The sequence below is a fragment of the Miscanthus floridulus genome, chromosome 19, assembly GCF_019320115.1.
Source record: "Miscanthus floridulus cultivar M001 chromosome 19, ASM1932011v1, whole genome shotgun sequence".
Lineage (NCBI taxonomy): Eukaryota > Viridiplantae > Streptophyta > Magnoliopsida > Poales > Poaceae > Miscanthus > Miscanthus floridulus.
Window position 1 is genome coordinate 2,450,661 of NC_089598.1, and position 16,445 is coordinate 2,467,105.

Consider the following 16,445-nt stretch of genomic DNA (forward strand, 5'->3'; position numbering starts at 1 on the left):
CATGTAATTTATTATTATTTTGAACTTCACTACATGTACTTCCGTTTCACATTTGTGAGAAGTAGTACAAGTTGAACCAGGGGCAAGAATGGCAATCTACCATCAAACTCCTCTTTTCTGGAGCTGGGGACACCCTCCCAGCCAAACACCTCCATCAGACAGCTCCAACTCCAACTAGAACTGGCTCCACCTGAAGTTCTGGAGTGGAGCAGCTCCACCCAGAGTTAGAGTCATGCCAAACGGGGCCATACTTGCGCCGGGCCACCACCGCACACCGCACCGTGCGCACCTCGCTCGCTCCTGTGTCCAGGTGCCGCACGCCGCCCGTCCGCTCACCGGCCGAGGAGGGCTCAGAAACCTTCCACCCCATACATACATCTCTGAGCCCTGTCCCGTGGTGAGGCGCCGGATGACCGAGCCGGCCGGTCAGCATCCACACACACACAATGTTGATGGCGGCCCTAATAAGGAGCTGCCCCCTGTCCGTTCCCTTCTACATCGTCCTCGCCGCGGTTGTAGCCGCGGCGCAGGCATCCAATAATAATAACGTCACCTCCGACGAGGAGTACTGGGCGGAGTGCGCCGAGGCGGCGCGCTTGCGCAACCGCGCCGCCTACGTCAGCGACCCCGTGGCCGCCACGAACCGCTTCAACGTGGACGTGCTGAGGGCGACGACGCGGCGTGCCCTGGCGAGGTACAACGGCCCGTGCATGGCGACAAACCCCGTCGACCGGTGCTGGCGCTGCCGCGCTGACTGGGCGGCGGACCGGAAGCGCCTGGTGCAGTGCGCGTGTGGGTTCGGGCACAAGACCGTCGGCGGTGCGGCCGGGAAGCTGTACGTGGTGACGGACCCGAGCGACGACGAGATGATCATCCCGCGGAAGGGCACGCTGCGGCACGCCGTGATCCAGGAACGGCCGCTGTGGATCGTGTTCGCGCGTGACATGGTGATCCGGCTGCGGCAGGAGCTGATCGTGACCAGCAACAAGACCATCGACGGGCGCGGCGCGCAGGTGCACATCGTGTTCGCGCAGATCACGCTGCAGAACGTGCACGACGTGATCCTCCACAACCTCCACATCCACGACGCCAAGGCGCACTCGGGCGGCATGATCCGCGACTCCAAGCGCCACTACGGCCTGCGCACACGGAGCGACGGCGACGGCATTTCCGTGCTCTCGTCCAGCAACGTGTGGATCGACCACGTGTCCATGTCGTCCTGCGCCGACGGGCTCATCGACGTCGTGAACGGGTCGACGGCCATCACCGTGTCCAACAGCCACTTCACGCGCCACGACCACGTGATGCTGTTCGGCGCCAGCAACGACAACCCGCAGGACGAGGTGATGCAGATCACCGTGGCGTTCAACCACTTCGGCAGGGGGCTGGTGCAGCGGATGCCGCGGTGCCGCTACGGCTTCTTTCACGTGGTGAACAACGACTACACGCACTGTCTCATGTACGCCATCGGCGGGAACAAGAACCCCACCATCATCAGCCAGGGGAACCGCTTCATCGCCCCCGACGACCCCAACGCCAAGGAGGTGACCAAGCGGGAGTACACGCCGTACAAGGACTACAAGGAGTGGGTGTGGAAGTCGCAGGGCGACGTCATGATGAACGGCGCCTTCTTCAACGAGTCCGGCGGCCAGAACGAGCGCAAGTACGACAAGTTCGACTTCATCCCGGCCAAGCACGGCCGCTACGTCGGCCAGCTCACGCGCTTCGCCGGACCACTCAAGTGCATCGTCGGCCAACCGTGCTAGCCGGCGCAAGCACGCGTCCGGCCTTGTTCGAACACGTTTGTTGTTTGTGCTGTCGGATCGAGGGCGGCACAGAAGAGAAACCAAACCATACTCCTTCCTATATAGGATATGCATTGGATGGGCAGGCATATGTGTGTGTGTGTATATTTGCTGTTTCTGGCAAGCAATTATTAATGCAAAGGATGTAATGCGTGCAAGTTAATACCACTACTGCTATATATCAACTCAGACGGGGCAATGCAAAGTTGTGCAGCACGACCATGTGTGTGTACATTTTGGTACATCCATTGGTACATTTTGGTGCTAATCTCGTGCATGTGTGTGTAATTACAATTGATTGAATCATCCCTGAGTACAGATGATCTGCTTCAGCTCGTCCATCAGGGAAAAACGCAAACTAGCTATATGCCTCCAAATAGCAAACTCTTCAACATCTTATATGACGATGAGACTGAACTGAACTTCATCCTGCGTTGACTGAAATAACAAGTCTACATAACCACCTTAAGTATTGAGGTTCTTCTACTTACAACCCTCCTAAACTACAAAAGTAGGCCTGCATATCCCCTTCGGTAATGCTGGGAAGCGGGCATCCGTCCGCGCGGACGAAGCATTGGTGGGCCACGACGCCAGCCCAACAACCCCCTCCTATCCGCTCGTCCATTTCTCAAAAAAAAAAAAATCCGCTCGTACACTCGCTCCTATCCGCTTGTCCAGTCGCTCCTATCCTGTAGTCTGCCGCCTCCGAGGCGCAGCGCTCGGCTGCCAGCCTTGCCAGGCGTGGCGAGCGGCTGCCTCCAAGTCGCGGCGCTCAGCTTCCTCTCTTAGTTGTGCGGTCGCTGCCTCCCTACCACATCGCGTGGCTGATGCCTCTCTACTGCGCCGCGCACTCACCACCGCCAGCCCACCCCTTACAAGCGCCACTGGGCCGCTGCCTCCGATGACCTCCACACACCAACGAGCCTCCATTCTCCCAAGCAACAAGGAGATATTGCGCTAAAAGCGCATGTTGCAAGTGTATGTTTCAATTGTTTTAGAAATTTTAGAGGTATGTTGCAAGTGTTTCATAAGGATGTTGTAAAAAGTAGATCCAAATGTTACATATGTTGCAATGGCTATACAAGTATGTTGCAAGTGTCTGTTCCAAATGTTTCATCTGTTTTTTTAGATGTATGAGTGTTTTATATGGATGTTGTATATGTTTCATATGTATGCTGCAATTGTTTTATCTGGATGTTTCATATGTTTGCTATGGCTTTCAAGAGTTTTTAGGTGTTTTGCAGGTGTTTCAGCTGTTTCGGATGTATGTTGCAAGTGTTTCAGTTGTTTCAGACGTATGTTACAAATGTTTCATATGGATGTTGCAAAAAAAGTAGATCTGGTGTTGCACATGTTGCAATGTGATCCACCTGCCACAGCCGCCTGCTGTAGCTGCTGGGTGTCGTTCATGCGTGCCTGCTGTAGCTGCTGGGTGTCGTTCATGCGTGTGGAAAGCAGAGGGATGGAGCGTTGCGCGGCGGTAGGCGCCGGAAGCGGAGGGGGATGGCGCCAGGGCCACAGGTGGTCCCCGCCTACGCGCGGGAAGTAGGGGAGCAGCGCAGTAGGCATGGGGGGGGGGAGCGGGAAGAAGGCAAGCGTGGGGAGCGGCGGGGAGGGGAGTGGCGCGGGAAGCAGGGAAGCACGGGGAGCGACACGGGCTGTCCCCGCCGCGCCGCTCCCCACCTATGCGTGCAGCAAGCGCTGGCGTGGGCATCCATATATATGTTCGTGCGCTAGTATTACCATATCCCCTTGAATAGTTTTGGAGGGTGCTTTCGTTGATGTGGCACATTATATAGATGACCATGAGTGGCAATAACTAGGGATGAAAACGGATCGGATACGGACGGATATCACCGATATTACATTTGTTTTCATATTTCTGTCCGGATTCGGATTCGAATACGGATAGTGTCAACTATGTCGGATATGATACGATTGGATATCGACATCATAAATATGCGATTTGAGTATTCGGATATGGATACGGTATCGGATGTTGGATATCCAGACTCGGATATGGACAGATCTCAACCCCTCTAAATAGATTCGGTTTCGAATACGGTCGGAAAATATCCGTACCGTTTTCATCCCTAGCAATAACTTAAATAAATGAATGACATATAGGCCATCCCGGTATGACTATATCTACTTACTTTGTTGCGATTATCATGGGTGATGGAGAGAGATAGAGATGGGCACTCAAGGGATTGCATCCTGCAAGTATACAGTGACATGGCATGTCACATGGTTAATTTTGGCACACATCAGCAAAACCACGCCTAGTAGGGAGTTATTGAGACAACTTTGGGACAGTTCATCATGGTGCTCAATACCGGGTTTTATTATTGCGGGTGAAGAAGACGAACCTCAATACTTGAGGGGATACATAGACTTATTCTTACATTGGTAATGTTGACAATAAAACTTAGCGCTACATGCAAGTCTGCATTCTTTGAAATTCTTGATCCTAGATACTATTACCTACCTTGGTCTCCATTACTATAGACGTAAATTACCTTAGAACTCCCTTGTTAACGTGCGGAACTTTGATAATTTCCAAACAAGTAGATAAAATCCTTGGTGGCTCTCCAATTTGTTTTTTTTTTACCTTTTTTATCCATGCCCTTTTTCTAGTGCCCCTAGGTAGAAGTGATAATTGTGGAAATTTTGTTTTTGTCAACTAAAAATAGAAGACCCCTTCACGTCTCTAAATATTTGGAACTGCTTTTTGCAAAGATGATATATATCTCATTAGTCATTACTTAATCTCAATAATTCAATCCACCTTTCGTTGGCTATGCTCCTTCTTGGTAATGGCAGTGTAAGGCATTATTAGCTTCAAACCCAATGGATGTGTGGCTGCATCATGCTATTGGGTGACAGAAATAATCTTGGTCTTGCAAGCTTATTTGTGTTGAGGCCCTTCCCTCCACAACTCAATTCCTTTGAGCCATTTTGGAGCATGCCTATATGTATTTGTGGTTGTTAAATACACAAAGATATAATTAGAAGAAATTTGAAATCGTAAACAACATACATATATTTTTTGTAAACTTTTTTGGGAAAAATTAAAAGTTATTACGTTATATCAAAAGTAAATGGATTACACCCATATATATAATATAAAGACGCTAAAAATGGTTTTATAAACTTGTGATTTATATGGTTCAAATAGGTATCAACTCACAAAACTCATGTTTAACATTAGGTAAGAGTTGCTCTCTATGGGTTTTAAAGTGCCTATGACAAACGTGTGCTACCTGCAATACACCATCCTCACTACGGCTACAATAACATGAGCACATGATATCTAACCAAGTACATATTTGAACGAAGTGTGTGAAGTGCGTGCAATTGTCTTGCCCACACTGTAGTTGTCGTTGAATATGTGTTTAGAAAATTATACGATGTCTTAATGTAAGCAAATTCAAGATACTCAATATTTTGATTCATGTTTTTCCCTTTTTTTTCTATTTCATCCTGTTTCCGTGAACATAAATCGAACATATAAAAACTAATAGATCTACTCATAGACAATATGAAGTTTTTTTTGCATAAAGTAATGTCACGTGAATGAATACATGGATGCAACTTTTTTTTTTTTTGCGGAATACATGGATGCAACTTGTAGTGCAAACATAATTAACTAGGTAACGTCTAGCACAATGACTAGCTTTGTACCTGTGCCAGGCATGAAGCAAACAAGAAATAATACGAGCTCCTTAATTTTTCCATGTTTTGTAGTTTTCAATGGTGTGATGGTTTTTACGAACCCAACGGCGTATTTTCAAATTTGATGAATGACGGAGCTCCTGAATTTGACAAATTAAATAAAAATAAAAATATATGAAGACATGCCAAAGGATTTTGATGTATTCTTATTCGAACGCATAACCAACATACAATGTGTGCATATGAAACATGCGACTGCAAACTCAGGAGCTGTAGAATTTGCTAATCTTATTCCAACAAATGTGTATACACCCATGCCATTTTACATCTTCATTTGGTCCAAAGGTCGTGTGGTTGCAAGGGTACTCTAATGCCAGTGGACTATGGCACTATGCCTAGTCCTAATGCTAATTAAGTTGCTTGGTCAACGGTGGAACCAACAGCTTGAGAGCCAAGAGAGGTGTATGCTTTGCTCGGTGGAGGCTTAGGTGTCCTTGGTGGACGAGCATACCCTGGTGGTGGAGGAACGGGATTTTCCCAGCCTCCACGCTTTGGATGTGCCACCGCTGTTGCTTGTAGCGGTAGTAGTGACCCTGCAAGCAATAAGGTAAGGAGAAATGACATGAAAGCCAAAGAAGTGATGTTCTTTTGCCTGGCCATTGTTGCTGGTCTTAGTAGCTTTTTCCTTTAATCCTTATATATATATATATATATATATATATATATATATATATATATATATATATATATATATATATATATATATATATATATATATATAGTAGACGAATTTTTTGGAAGAAATTAATGCACATGATTTCATTTTTGATACATCACAATGAGTCCGTGCGCTGGCCAAGTTATTAGCAAAGGATTCGCATTGGCCAAAGAGCTAAATATAACCTTGATTCACATGCATGTCAAAGGGAAGGTGCCCGTCCACCGCAGCCGGTCTTGCAGGCCCAGAATTCTTGCCTTCTTGGGAGGAGCCCAGGTAGCCTTCCCCGACGCCCAGCGTCATCCAGCCCAGTCAGTGCCCGCGGGCCGCATCCTGGAGACTCCCGAACCGGCGAACCCCAACGCGAAACGCCACCGAACCGCCCTCTGCCGCCGCCTCCCCTTGAACTAGGGCGCCGCCGGCGGTTGTCGCCATGTCCGACGAATACGGTGGGTTCCTCATCAAGACGCATTTCTATGGGCTGCCACTCTTTGCTCTTGCGCTTGTTTTACTCGGGATTTTGATTGGTTCTCTTCTCCTTCCGCTGTGGTTTCGGCGGGGGATCAGTGGACTTGCCCGTCTCGGACGAGGATGAAGAGGAGTTCGAAGATGAGATGGATGATAGTGAGAAGGAGGAGGGTGGTGGTGGTGGTGGTGGAAGCTCGAAGAAGAAGGCCAAGCAGCACGTGGAGCAGCTTAAGCGGCTGCAGCAAAAGGTTCGTCCCTGTCGCCTCCGGTTTGTTCACTGTCAATTATTGAGTGGAATATAAGTTTTGTAATAATCCATTGTTATTGTTACTACTCCGTACTTCTTAAAAATGATGCTTAGCAGTGTAAGTGGATTTACTATGGTTCCCGACTCTGCCTATTATTTTCTTATGCTTTATTACTGGTTGCCCGCCTGGATATATATATTATGACTTCTAGGCTCGACTGTGCCCTTGTGCTGTTTGTCCTGTCGATACTTTTAAATTGACTCTGCAAGCTGGTATGGTTTTTGCCTAATACTAGCTCGTTACTATTTGCTCAGTTGTGTGCATTGAGCGTAAGTTATGCGGTTGCCCTTGTGGACAGTAACTAGTTTAATTGATTCAGATTCAGAAATTGGCTGCAATTGGCTGCAATCTGCTGAGTTAATGTAGTATTTGAAACTGCTGCTAGTAGGTATTGCAGAGTAGGCTGTAAAGTGACTGGTTGCAAAATACTAGTATTAGTATGACCAACTTCCTTCAGAGGTTTAGCTGTTTTATGTTTTGGTTTAGCTGTTTTATGTTTTTGTCTCAAGTGATGAAAGAAATTTCTCATCTCTGCTCAGCGTGTTAGGCATACATAATTATTTGAAAGCAAACTCACCAGTCATAGGATCTGTGTTATAGAGATAAGTTGGGAGGTGGACAATTGTGCAGAGCAATGATGTTTTTTCTATGTTTGTTTCATTCCCAATTTAACCATACTATAATGGTAGTTATGCTGCAAATTTGAGTAAGGAATGCCACATAATAACTGTTTTGACCTATACTGCTGTTACATTAGATTTAACCTCATGCATCCTCCAATAAGTGATCCCTTATGGCTTGAATTTTCGCCTGCCCCATTCAAAGATTGTGGAAATGGCATTGTCATAGGCTCATAACATTTGGTTACTCTTATTCCCTGGTATAACTTTCCTGGTTCTTACTTGCTCAATTTACATTCATTGGTTTGAAACATATTCTCTGGTAGATTATTTTTTGTCTAGTATTGGTGTTCCGCTTATGATATTTGTTGCTTAATTAAATCCTGAACTATGTGAACTATGGTTGCACAGTTTAGCCTAAGGCCCACAAGGTGCTATGCTTTGTTCTTAGAAATAAGTATTCCTCCCCTTCCTAGTTTCTGTCTGTCTGCTGCTGTGCTGCGTGCCACCATATCAATGTTGGTTGTTTTTGAGGCTTATGTACTTCTTTGATTTGATGTAGGATCCTGAGTTCTATAAATATTTAGAACAGTTTGATAAAGATTTGTTGGGGTTTGATGATGATGAAATCGAGGTAAGCTGGTCCCTTTTTGTGAGTTTTCTATACTAGAATGATGAGAGTGGAGTCATTGTTCAATATTACATTTAGGATGACCAGGAAACTGGGGTTGATGGTGAGGAGGAATCTGTATCTAAAGAGGAACTGAAGCATGTGAAACCTATTACAATGGAAATGGTTGATTCCTGGTGCGATGGAGTAGAGAATGAGAAGATAGGTTCTATCCGTTCTATTCTTCAAGCTTTTCGCAGAGCCTGCCGTTATGGTGAAGATCATGGGGACAATTCAACTCCAAAGTTTAGTGTCATGTCTGGTAGCGTACTTGATAAAGTTATGCACTTTGTTTTGAAACACATGGATAGAGTCCTCCGTCAATTACTTGGTGCCCCAAGCTTTGGAGGGAAGAAAGAGGCAGTTAGTGAGCTGATGCTGAGTAAGCCATGGAAGAGGCATGGTAATCTTATGAGGATCTATCTTGCCAATGCGCTTCATATGATAACAGAGATGACCGATGAGCAAATGATAGCATTTACTATACACCGTATCAGAGCATCAGCTGTTTTTCTGGCAGCTTTCCCATCGCTCCTGAGGAAGTATGTTAAGGTGCGTAGGTTACAATTTCTGCTCTACCTTTGAGTTAATTTCGGCATTGCTCTGCTGTTCATCTACCAAGTTTGTTATTTACTTTTGTTTGCATGCTTCAATTGTAGGCTCTGCTCCATACCTGGGCTAGAGGACGAGGTGCAATGCCTCTTGTTTCTTTTATGTTCCTTCGAGACTTGTGCATTCAAGTAGGTTCAGATTGCCTTGATACATGCCTCAAGGGTATCTATAAGGCTTATTTGGTGAACTGCAAACTGTCCAAATCTATCAGTGGATCAAAACTGCAACACATTCAATTCCTTGGAAATTGTGTCAGAGAATTGTATAGTCTGGATCCACAAAGTGCGTATCAGCATGCTTTTGTTTTCATCCGTCAACTGGGGGTTATCCTAAGAGGAGCTCTTACTGAAAGGGGGCCAAAGGTATCCATTGAACTCATTGCCATGTACTGGAGCTTTGTTGTCTACCTATGACCTGACACAGAGATATTTGCCTCTTGGTTTATTTTGAAAGTCAGCGAAGGACAAAAGGCAGAAAGAAAGTAGCAAATCATCGAAAAAACAAGTGGAGGTATTATTTATACTGCCACTCAAATACCTACGCTGGTACTGTATAAGCTTTGAAATACATTCATACCTTAAGTAACTCCCTTATTCTTCTCCAATACAGTAAATCTCCTTATTCTTGCACCTCTTTTATTTAGAAAATCTCACCTTTACAACATGCTATTTTTTCCCCTCAGTGTTAATAGTATACCTTTTGCTGTCCAACACTTCAGCAGTTTTCTGTTGCTGGCTGCTAAAGAGTTGGCATTTTTATTTTGCAGAAATCTTACCAAAAGATTTATGATTGGCAGTACATATTCTGCCTTGAGCTTTGGACCAGTGTTGTGTGCGGTTGTAGTTCTGAGGAAGAATTCCGACCTCTAGCTTATCCGTTGACCCAAATAATACATGGTGTAGCATGCCTTGTACCTAGCGCACGTTACTTCCCTGTGCGCCTTAGGTGTGTCAGAATGCTTAATCGTATTGCTGAAGCCACTGGTACCTTCATTCCTGTGTCCTCCCTGCTGCTTAATATGCTTGAAATGAAAGAACTTAGAGGACGTCCAGATGGAGGTGTAGGCAAAGCCGTGAATTTGTTCAGTGTTAAACAGGTTTGTTTTCTTGCAACTTGCAATAGAACATTCCGCTATGGAACACACCTTTTGAAGGAGCTTGTAACAGTTCTCTTTTCTTGGCAGGTGGACAAGAAAACAGTAAAGACACGTGCCTTTCAGGAAGCTTGCATTTATTCTGTGGTCGATGAGCTGGCTAAACATTTGGCCCAATGGAGCTACTCCATTGCCTTCTTTGAGATGTCCTTTATTCCACTTGTTCGGCTCCGAAGCTTTTGCAAAACCATTAAAGCTGACAGATTTAGGAAAGAGATGAAGGATCTTATCAATCAGGTTTGCCTATAGTTTGAATTACAGTATTTGATCCATTGCACATATGCTAATTTCTATCATCATGTCTGATTTCAGATAGAGGCCAATGTCGAGTTCATTAAGTCAAAACGTGTGGGGATTGCTTTTTCACCCAATGACCCAGCTGTAGAGTCATTTCTGCAGGCATGAATCCTGACCTTGTGGCTTTGCTTTTTGCATATTATTTATTTCTATACTATCATTCCTGTCATTTTGTGAACTTTAGCAATCATTCCCGCTTTTTGCACATTATTTATTTCTATACTATCATTCCTGTATCATTTTGTGAACTTTAGCAATCATTCCCCAACAGACCGAAAAGGAAGAACGTTGCAGCCCTCTCTCAAAATATGTTGCTACTCTACACCAGAGAGCGCAGGATAGGATGGACGCTCTGGACGAGACCAGGTTAGTTCCATCTATCAGCTAAGTTCATATCACAAACAAGTATCCTCTGCGATTTAGTTAGGTGTGACTTCTGTTATATTATCTAGCTGCGCGCTCTACAGTTTGTAGTCTGTACTAACCACAAGAACATATGTATCATGATTATCTTGTAAGTACAGAAGTGCATACTGATTAATGGCATTGGGTTCACTAATTGCTTGTTGCCAACCAGTGTGATTGTGGGGGCTGAGTCCTCAACCTTCTCACGGAGGTTATCAGAAGCGCAGAAGCAGCAGGATGAGCAGGACAATGATGAAGGCACTATTGCTTTCAGTAAGAACTGGTTGGCTGAAAATAAGAAACCCAAGTATGTTCTTCCTTCCCTCTTTTTCCCATTTTTACTTGACGTGGAAAAGACATTATCATACCATTGTACGGTGTGCAGAACCCCAAAGGAGAATAAAAAGCGACCCCGAGAGGATGATGATGTTGCTGCTGAGGAGGATCGGGTTGAGGATTTTGTCTTGAGCTCAGATGAAGAGGATGGCAACAATCAGGAACCAGAGGATGGTTTTGTTCCGGTTGAAGGTGATAGTGACGAAGACTTTGTAGACCCTGACAGTGAATATAAGAAACAAAAGAAGGCGAAGCTGAAGAAGAGGAACAAGCGCCAGCCATTGTCGCACAAGGCGCCCTCGAGAACAAAAAGGAATTCACATCCCAAGAAGACGACCAGGCATTAGTTATGCTTAGGCCAGTCTCAGTGGGGGTTTCATCTCCCAGTTTTCAACACACTCATATTTTGGAAACAGTGCAGAAGAGTTTCATCCCTATGAAACTCTCTCTACTCCCATGAAACTTTTATCTTCTCTCTTCATCAAGACAGTGCCATGTCAGCATATTTAATGCCCATGAAACTTTATGAAATCTCCATTGAGACTGGCCTTAGTAGGACTTGGCAAAGATGCTGCTGTTGTGATGTATGCTTCCGGCCGATAAAAAAACATTTTGTCTCGAGTGAAAACGTAGCACTTTTTACGATTGAAGAGTGCAGTCTAGCGTTGTAGTTTTCTCTATCCATATTTCTCTAAGCTAGTGTTACCTGTCAAAGCATTGGTCCTGCAAATGAGTATCCGAGATTGTTTTTTGGCAATGTGCCTTGGACTTATTGATATACTGCCCCCATCTCAAAAAGGATGCAATTCTAGAATAGAGCTATGTTTTAGTATGAGAAGTTTGACCAAATTTATTTATAAGTACTAATATTATCATACGAAATGAGTAGCATTAGGTTCGTCATGAAATATACGTACTTCTATTATATTTGCAGTGGCGCGGCGACGCCGGCGGCACAGATGATATCGGCGTGTGCGAGTTGCTGGATCCCCCTCCACGCCCGTCAGGCTGGACGGCCGCGGTGAAACCAACCGGACGAGGTGCACCCTGACGTCCGGTGGCAGTGTGCCACATGATGCACAGGAGCACGTACGATCGGTGCGCCCGAGTACTGGCCGCCGTACATGGCGACGAGCGGTATCCCCATGATTGGAGCTAGTGTGACTGTGTGTGAGTGACCTTGCTATTGGTATTACAGTCGCATGAATCTGGTCGTGCAAAGTACTATCACACACCCTGACAATCCTACATCCATTGATAAAAAAAAAAAACTAGCATGCACAGGACCATGCTGTCGCTAGCAGGCAAGCAGTAGTACGTTGACCATTACAGATGGCATTTCCAAGTACAAGAGTTAAACACAACACAACCTTGCATTCGAGTTACGCCTCCCTGCGCCTGCATCGAAGCATCGATCCCCAATCAAAGCAATAATCTAGCTTGCACGCAGGGCCGCCCTAGCACTTCTTGCCGACGCGGCAGTTGAGCGCGCCGGCGTACCTGGTGAGCGACTCGGCGTACTGGCCGCCCTTGGCCTGGATGAGGTCGAGCCTGTCGAACCGGCGCTCGTTCCGGCCGCCGGACTGGTTGAAGAAGGCCCCGTTGAGGAACAGGTCGTCCTGCGACTTCCACACCCAGTCCTTGTACTGGTTGTACGGCGTGTACTCCCGCTTGGTCACCTCCTTGAAGTTCCTGTCGTCGACGGCGCGGAAGCGGTTCCCCTGGCTGATGATGGTGGGGTTCTGGCTGCCGCCGATGGCGTACATGAGCCACTGCCTGTAGTCGTTGTTCACCACGTGGAAGAAGCCGTAGCGGCACGTCGGCATCCGCTGCACCAGCCCCTTGCCGAAGTGGTTGAACGCCACGGTCACCTGCATCATCTTGTCCTTGACGGCGCTGTCGCTGGCCCCGAACAGCATCACGTGGTCGTGCTTGGTGAAGTGGCTGTTGGAGATGGTCACGGCGGTGGAGCCGTCCACCGCGTCCACCAGCACGTCGGCGCAGCTGCGCATGGACACGTGGTCGATCCAGATGTCACTGGACCCCATCACGGAGATGCCGCCGCCGTCGCTCTCCCCGAGGACCCCCCGAGTGCTGCTTAGAGTCCCTGATCACGCCGCAGCCGCGCGGGACGGCGTCGTGGATGTGGAGGTTGTGGAGGATCACGTTGTGCACGTTCTGCAGCGTGATCTGCGCGCCCGTGACGTGCACCTGCGCGCCGCGACCGTCGATGGTCTTGTCGCTGCTGACGATGAGCTCCTTGCAGAGGTTGATCACCATGTCGCGCGCGAACGTGATCCACAGCGGGCGGTCCTGGATGACGGCGTACCGGAGCGTGCCCTTCCTGGGGACGACCAAGTTGGCGGGGTCGTCGCGGGGGTCGGTCACCACGTAGATCCTGCCGGCGAGCCCGCCGGTGGCCCTGTGGCCGAAGCCCATGGCGCACTTCTCGAGGCGCTTGCGGTTGCGCGCCCAGTCGCCGCGGCACCGCCAGCATTGGTCGATCGGGTTGGTCGCCGTGCAGTGCAGGGGCCCCGCGCCTTGTGCGCCAGGGACCGGGACCGCGTCGACGTCGACGTCGCCCTGCGCACGCCGTCGTTGAAGCGCTCCATGACGGCGACCGGGTCGCTCACGTACGCCGCGCGGTTGTACGCGTGCGCCACCTCGGCGCGCTCCGCCCAGTACTCCTGGTTGGCGGTGACGTTGACGAGTTGCGCGTACGCCTTGTCGATGGCGGCGTCGGTCGGCGTCTCCGTGGCGGCGGTGACAGCCACGGCGGCGAGGATGTAGAAGAGGATGGACAGGGGGCTCCTCATCACGATGACGGAGCCCGCCATTTTGGCGTTCTGCTACTACTGATCGATCCTCCGCCATTTTGGCGTTCTGCTACTACTGATCGATCCTAGCTCTATATTATTTATTATTAAATGGGTTGGGGTTCGGTGGTGAGTGTGGGCCCACAGGATCACCGGCTCAGTGAGTAAACCACTCACCAGTCTTGTTGAGCGCCCGTTAGTGTTGCCGAGCATCCACTAGTCATGCCGACCACGAACAAGTATTGTCCATCCACACACACTATAGCGAGAGCTAGAAGAAGAAGGGAGAACAGAGTATACACACACAGTACAAGACACCAGCGTTGGCCGAAACCCTGTCTGTGAGATGACAAATCTGAACTCTCTTTACTGAGTTGCCGTGGTATTCTATTTATATAATTCTATCCATATAGTACAGCTGTCCTGCTGCAACAGTGACTAGATAACATACATGACTGACTTTGCGCAGGCATCTGTATATGCCTACAGTGCTGCAGGTGAGCCGTGCGGCACCTGCACCTGCAGCGGCTACAATATCACAGCAGGGGGCCTTTCGGCGTCGCCTTCCCTTGCTGTGTTCACACAAGGTAGCAGTAGATTATCTAACAATCTTTCCTTAATCCTACTGCTAACCCTTGTACCCCCTTCATGCCGATCATCTCCTTCAGCTCCGTGAGTCGAAGACGTCCGAGCGGCTTAGTGAGGACGTCCGCGAGTTGTCGACCATTTTCGACGAACTCGATAACGATCTGCCCTCCATCGACACAATCCCTGAGGAAGTGGAACTTCACGTCGATGTGTTTACTCCGGTCGTACAGAACCAGATTCTTCGTGAGGGCGATGGCGGGCTGGTTGTCCACCATCAATGCTGGTGGATGAGCTTCCACACTGGTCAGCTCGCCCAGCAGCCGGCGTAGCCACACAACTTGGCACGCCGGTACGTACTCTGATTCGCACGTAGATAGCGTCACCACGTTCTGTTTCAGCGACAGCCATGAAATTGGGGCCGACCCGAGGAAGACAAGCACGTCAGAGGTGTTCCGTCATCCATCGATGTCCCCCACCATGTCTGCATCGCTGAACATAGTGGACTGTAGCCTACTCCCGTCGGTTTTGGGAAAGATGATCTCCTGATCCACCGTCCCTTTAACGTAGCGTAGTAGCCGCTTCACCGCAGCCCAGTGATCCTCTCTGGGATCCTCCATGAAGCGACTGACGTAGCCCACGGCGAATACAATGTCCGACCTTGTATGGACTAAGTAGCGTAGACCGTCGACGATGCTCCGGTAGAGTGTTGCATCCACCTTCACCGCGGTGCTGGCCTTCGTGAGCTTCAGCCGCTCCTCCATCGGAGTCATGCATGGCTTGCACTCAACCATACCGCTCCTCTCCAACAGCTTGGAGGCATACGCGTTTTGATCGAGCGTGAGTTCCTCCTTCCCCTATCTCACCTCGATGCTGAGGTAGTAGGAGAGTGTGCCGAGATCGCTCATTCGAAAACGAGCCACCATCTCGCGCTTGAAGCTGTTGATGTCCTCTGTACGCGCGCCGGTGACGATTAAGTCGTCCACATACACGTCGCCGACGAGCTCCTCCTTCCCCCGTCGCCACGAGTAGAGCACGTGCTCGGTTGCGCACTGCTGAAACCCAAGCTCGCCCAGCGTGGCGTCAAGCTTGGCGTTCCATGCTCGTGGGTCCTACCACAGCCCGTAGAGCGCCTTACGCAGTCGGAGCACCCTGTGCTCCTCTCCCTTGATGGCGAAACCTAGAGGTTGCCTAATGAAGACCGTTTCCGCTAGCTCACCATTGAGGAAGGCCGATTTAACGTCCAAATGATGGACGCGCCAGTCCTTTGCTGCTGCCAAAGCTAGTAGCAAACAAACCGACTCCATGCAAGCTACTGGCGCAAAGACTTCCTCGAAGTCTATGCCCTCGCGCTGAACAAAGCCTCGAGCGACGAGACGCACCTTGTGCTTGACAATGGCGCCGAGCTCGTCCCGCTTGACCTTGTACACCCACTTCAGGCTGATCGGACGGCATCCTGGAGGTGGATCGATGAGCTGCCAAGTCTCGTTTTCCTCGATCGCCTTCATCTCCTCTAGCATCGCCCGTCGCCAGTTTCCATTGCGCTCGGCTAGCGCGAACGTGGGTGGTTCCTTTGCACTAACGAGCAGCAGCTCTGCGTCATTGAGCAGCCGACCAGCCAGTCCTGAGGGTCCATACCACCGACGATGTCGTATAGCCTGTGGAACTGCACCTCCTCACCTTCGTGGAAGGCATCCATAAACTCAGTGATGTCACTTGGAGGTGAGGTAAACTCGATCGGCGTCGATGGAGTTCCCTGTTCCACTGGAGTGCTCGGCACCCTGGTTGCAGTGCTCGGTACTACTTCTGGATAGCTCGTCATAACTCCTGCAGTGTTCGGCCACACTGTAGGAGTGCCTAGCCTCAGTCTTGGAGTGGTCGGCACTACTACAAGACGTTTTGGCTCCACCACAGAAGTGCTCGGCACCCGTCTTGGAGTAGTCGCCACCACTACAGAACCTCTCGACACCACTCCTG

At 48.8% G+C, this 16,445-nt stretch overlaps 2 protein-coding genes and 1 pseudogene across 2 annotated transcripts; 2 read left to right on the forward strand and 1 right to left on the reverse strand.

The window, feature by feature from the left end:
* Positions 1–169: 169 nt before the first annotated feature.
* On the forward strand, positions 170–1,873 carry LOC136528758 (pectate lyase-like). The gene has a single exon (XM_066521740.1). It carries the CDS (start codon positions 447–449, stop codon positions 1,764–1,766), a length of 1,320 nt encoding a protein of 439 aa, XP_066377837.1. The 5' UTR covers positions 170–446; the 3' UTR covers positions 1,767–1,873.
* Positions 1,874–6,510: 4,637 nt separating this feature from the next.
* Positions 6,511–11,752, forward strand: LOC136528939 (nucleolar complex protein 2 homolog). Its single transcript, XM_066521948.1, has 12 exons — positions 6,511–6,647; positions 6,766–6,914; positions 8,157–8,228; positions 8,304–8,816; positions 8,924–9,238; positions 9,330–9,386; positions 9,643–9,972; positions 10,060–10,266; positions 10,342–10,428; positions 10,598–10,692; positions 10,904–11,038; positions 11,117–11,752. Exons 1-12 carry the CDS (start codon positions 6,632–6,634, stop codon positions 11,412–11,414), a joined length of 2,274 nt encoding a protein of 757 aa, XP_066378045.1. The 5' UTR covers positions 6,511–6,631; the 3' UTR covers positions 11,415–11,752.
* Positions 11,753–12,519: 767 nt separating this feature from the next.
* Positions 12,520–13,904, reverse strand: LOC136529059 (pectate lyase-like; annotated as a pseudogene).
* Between the last annotated feature and the right edge of the window lie 2,541 nt (positions 13,905–16,445).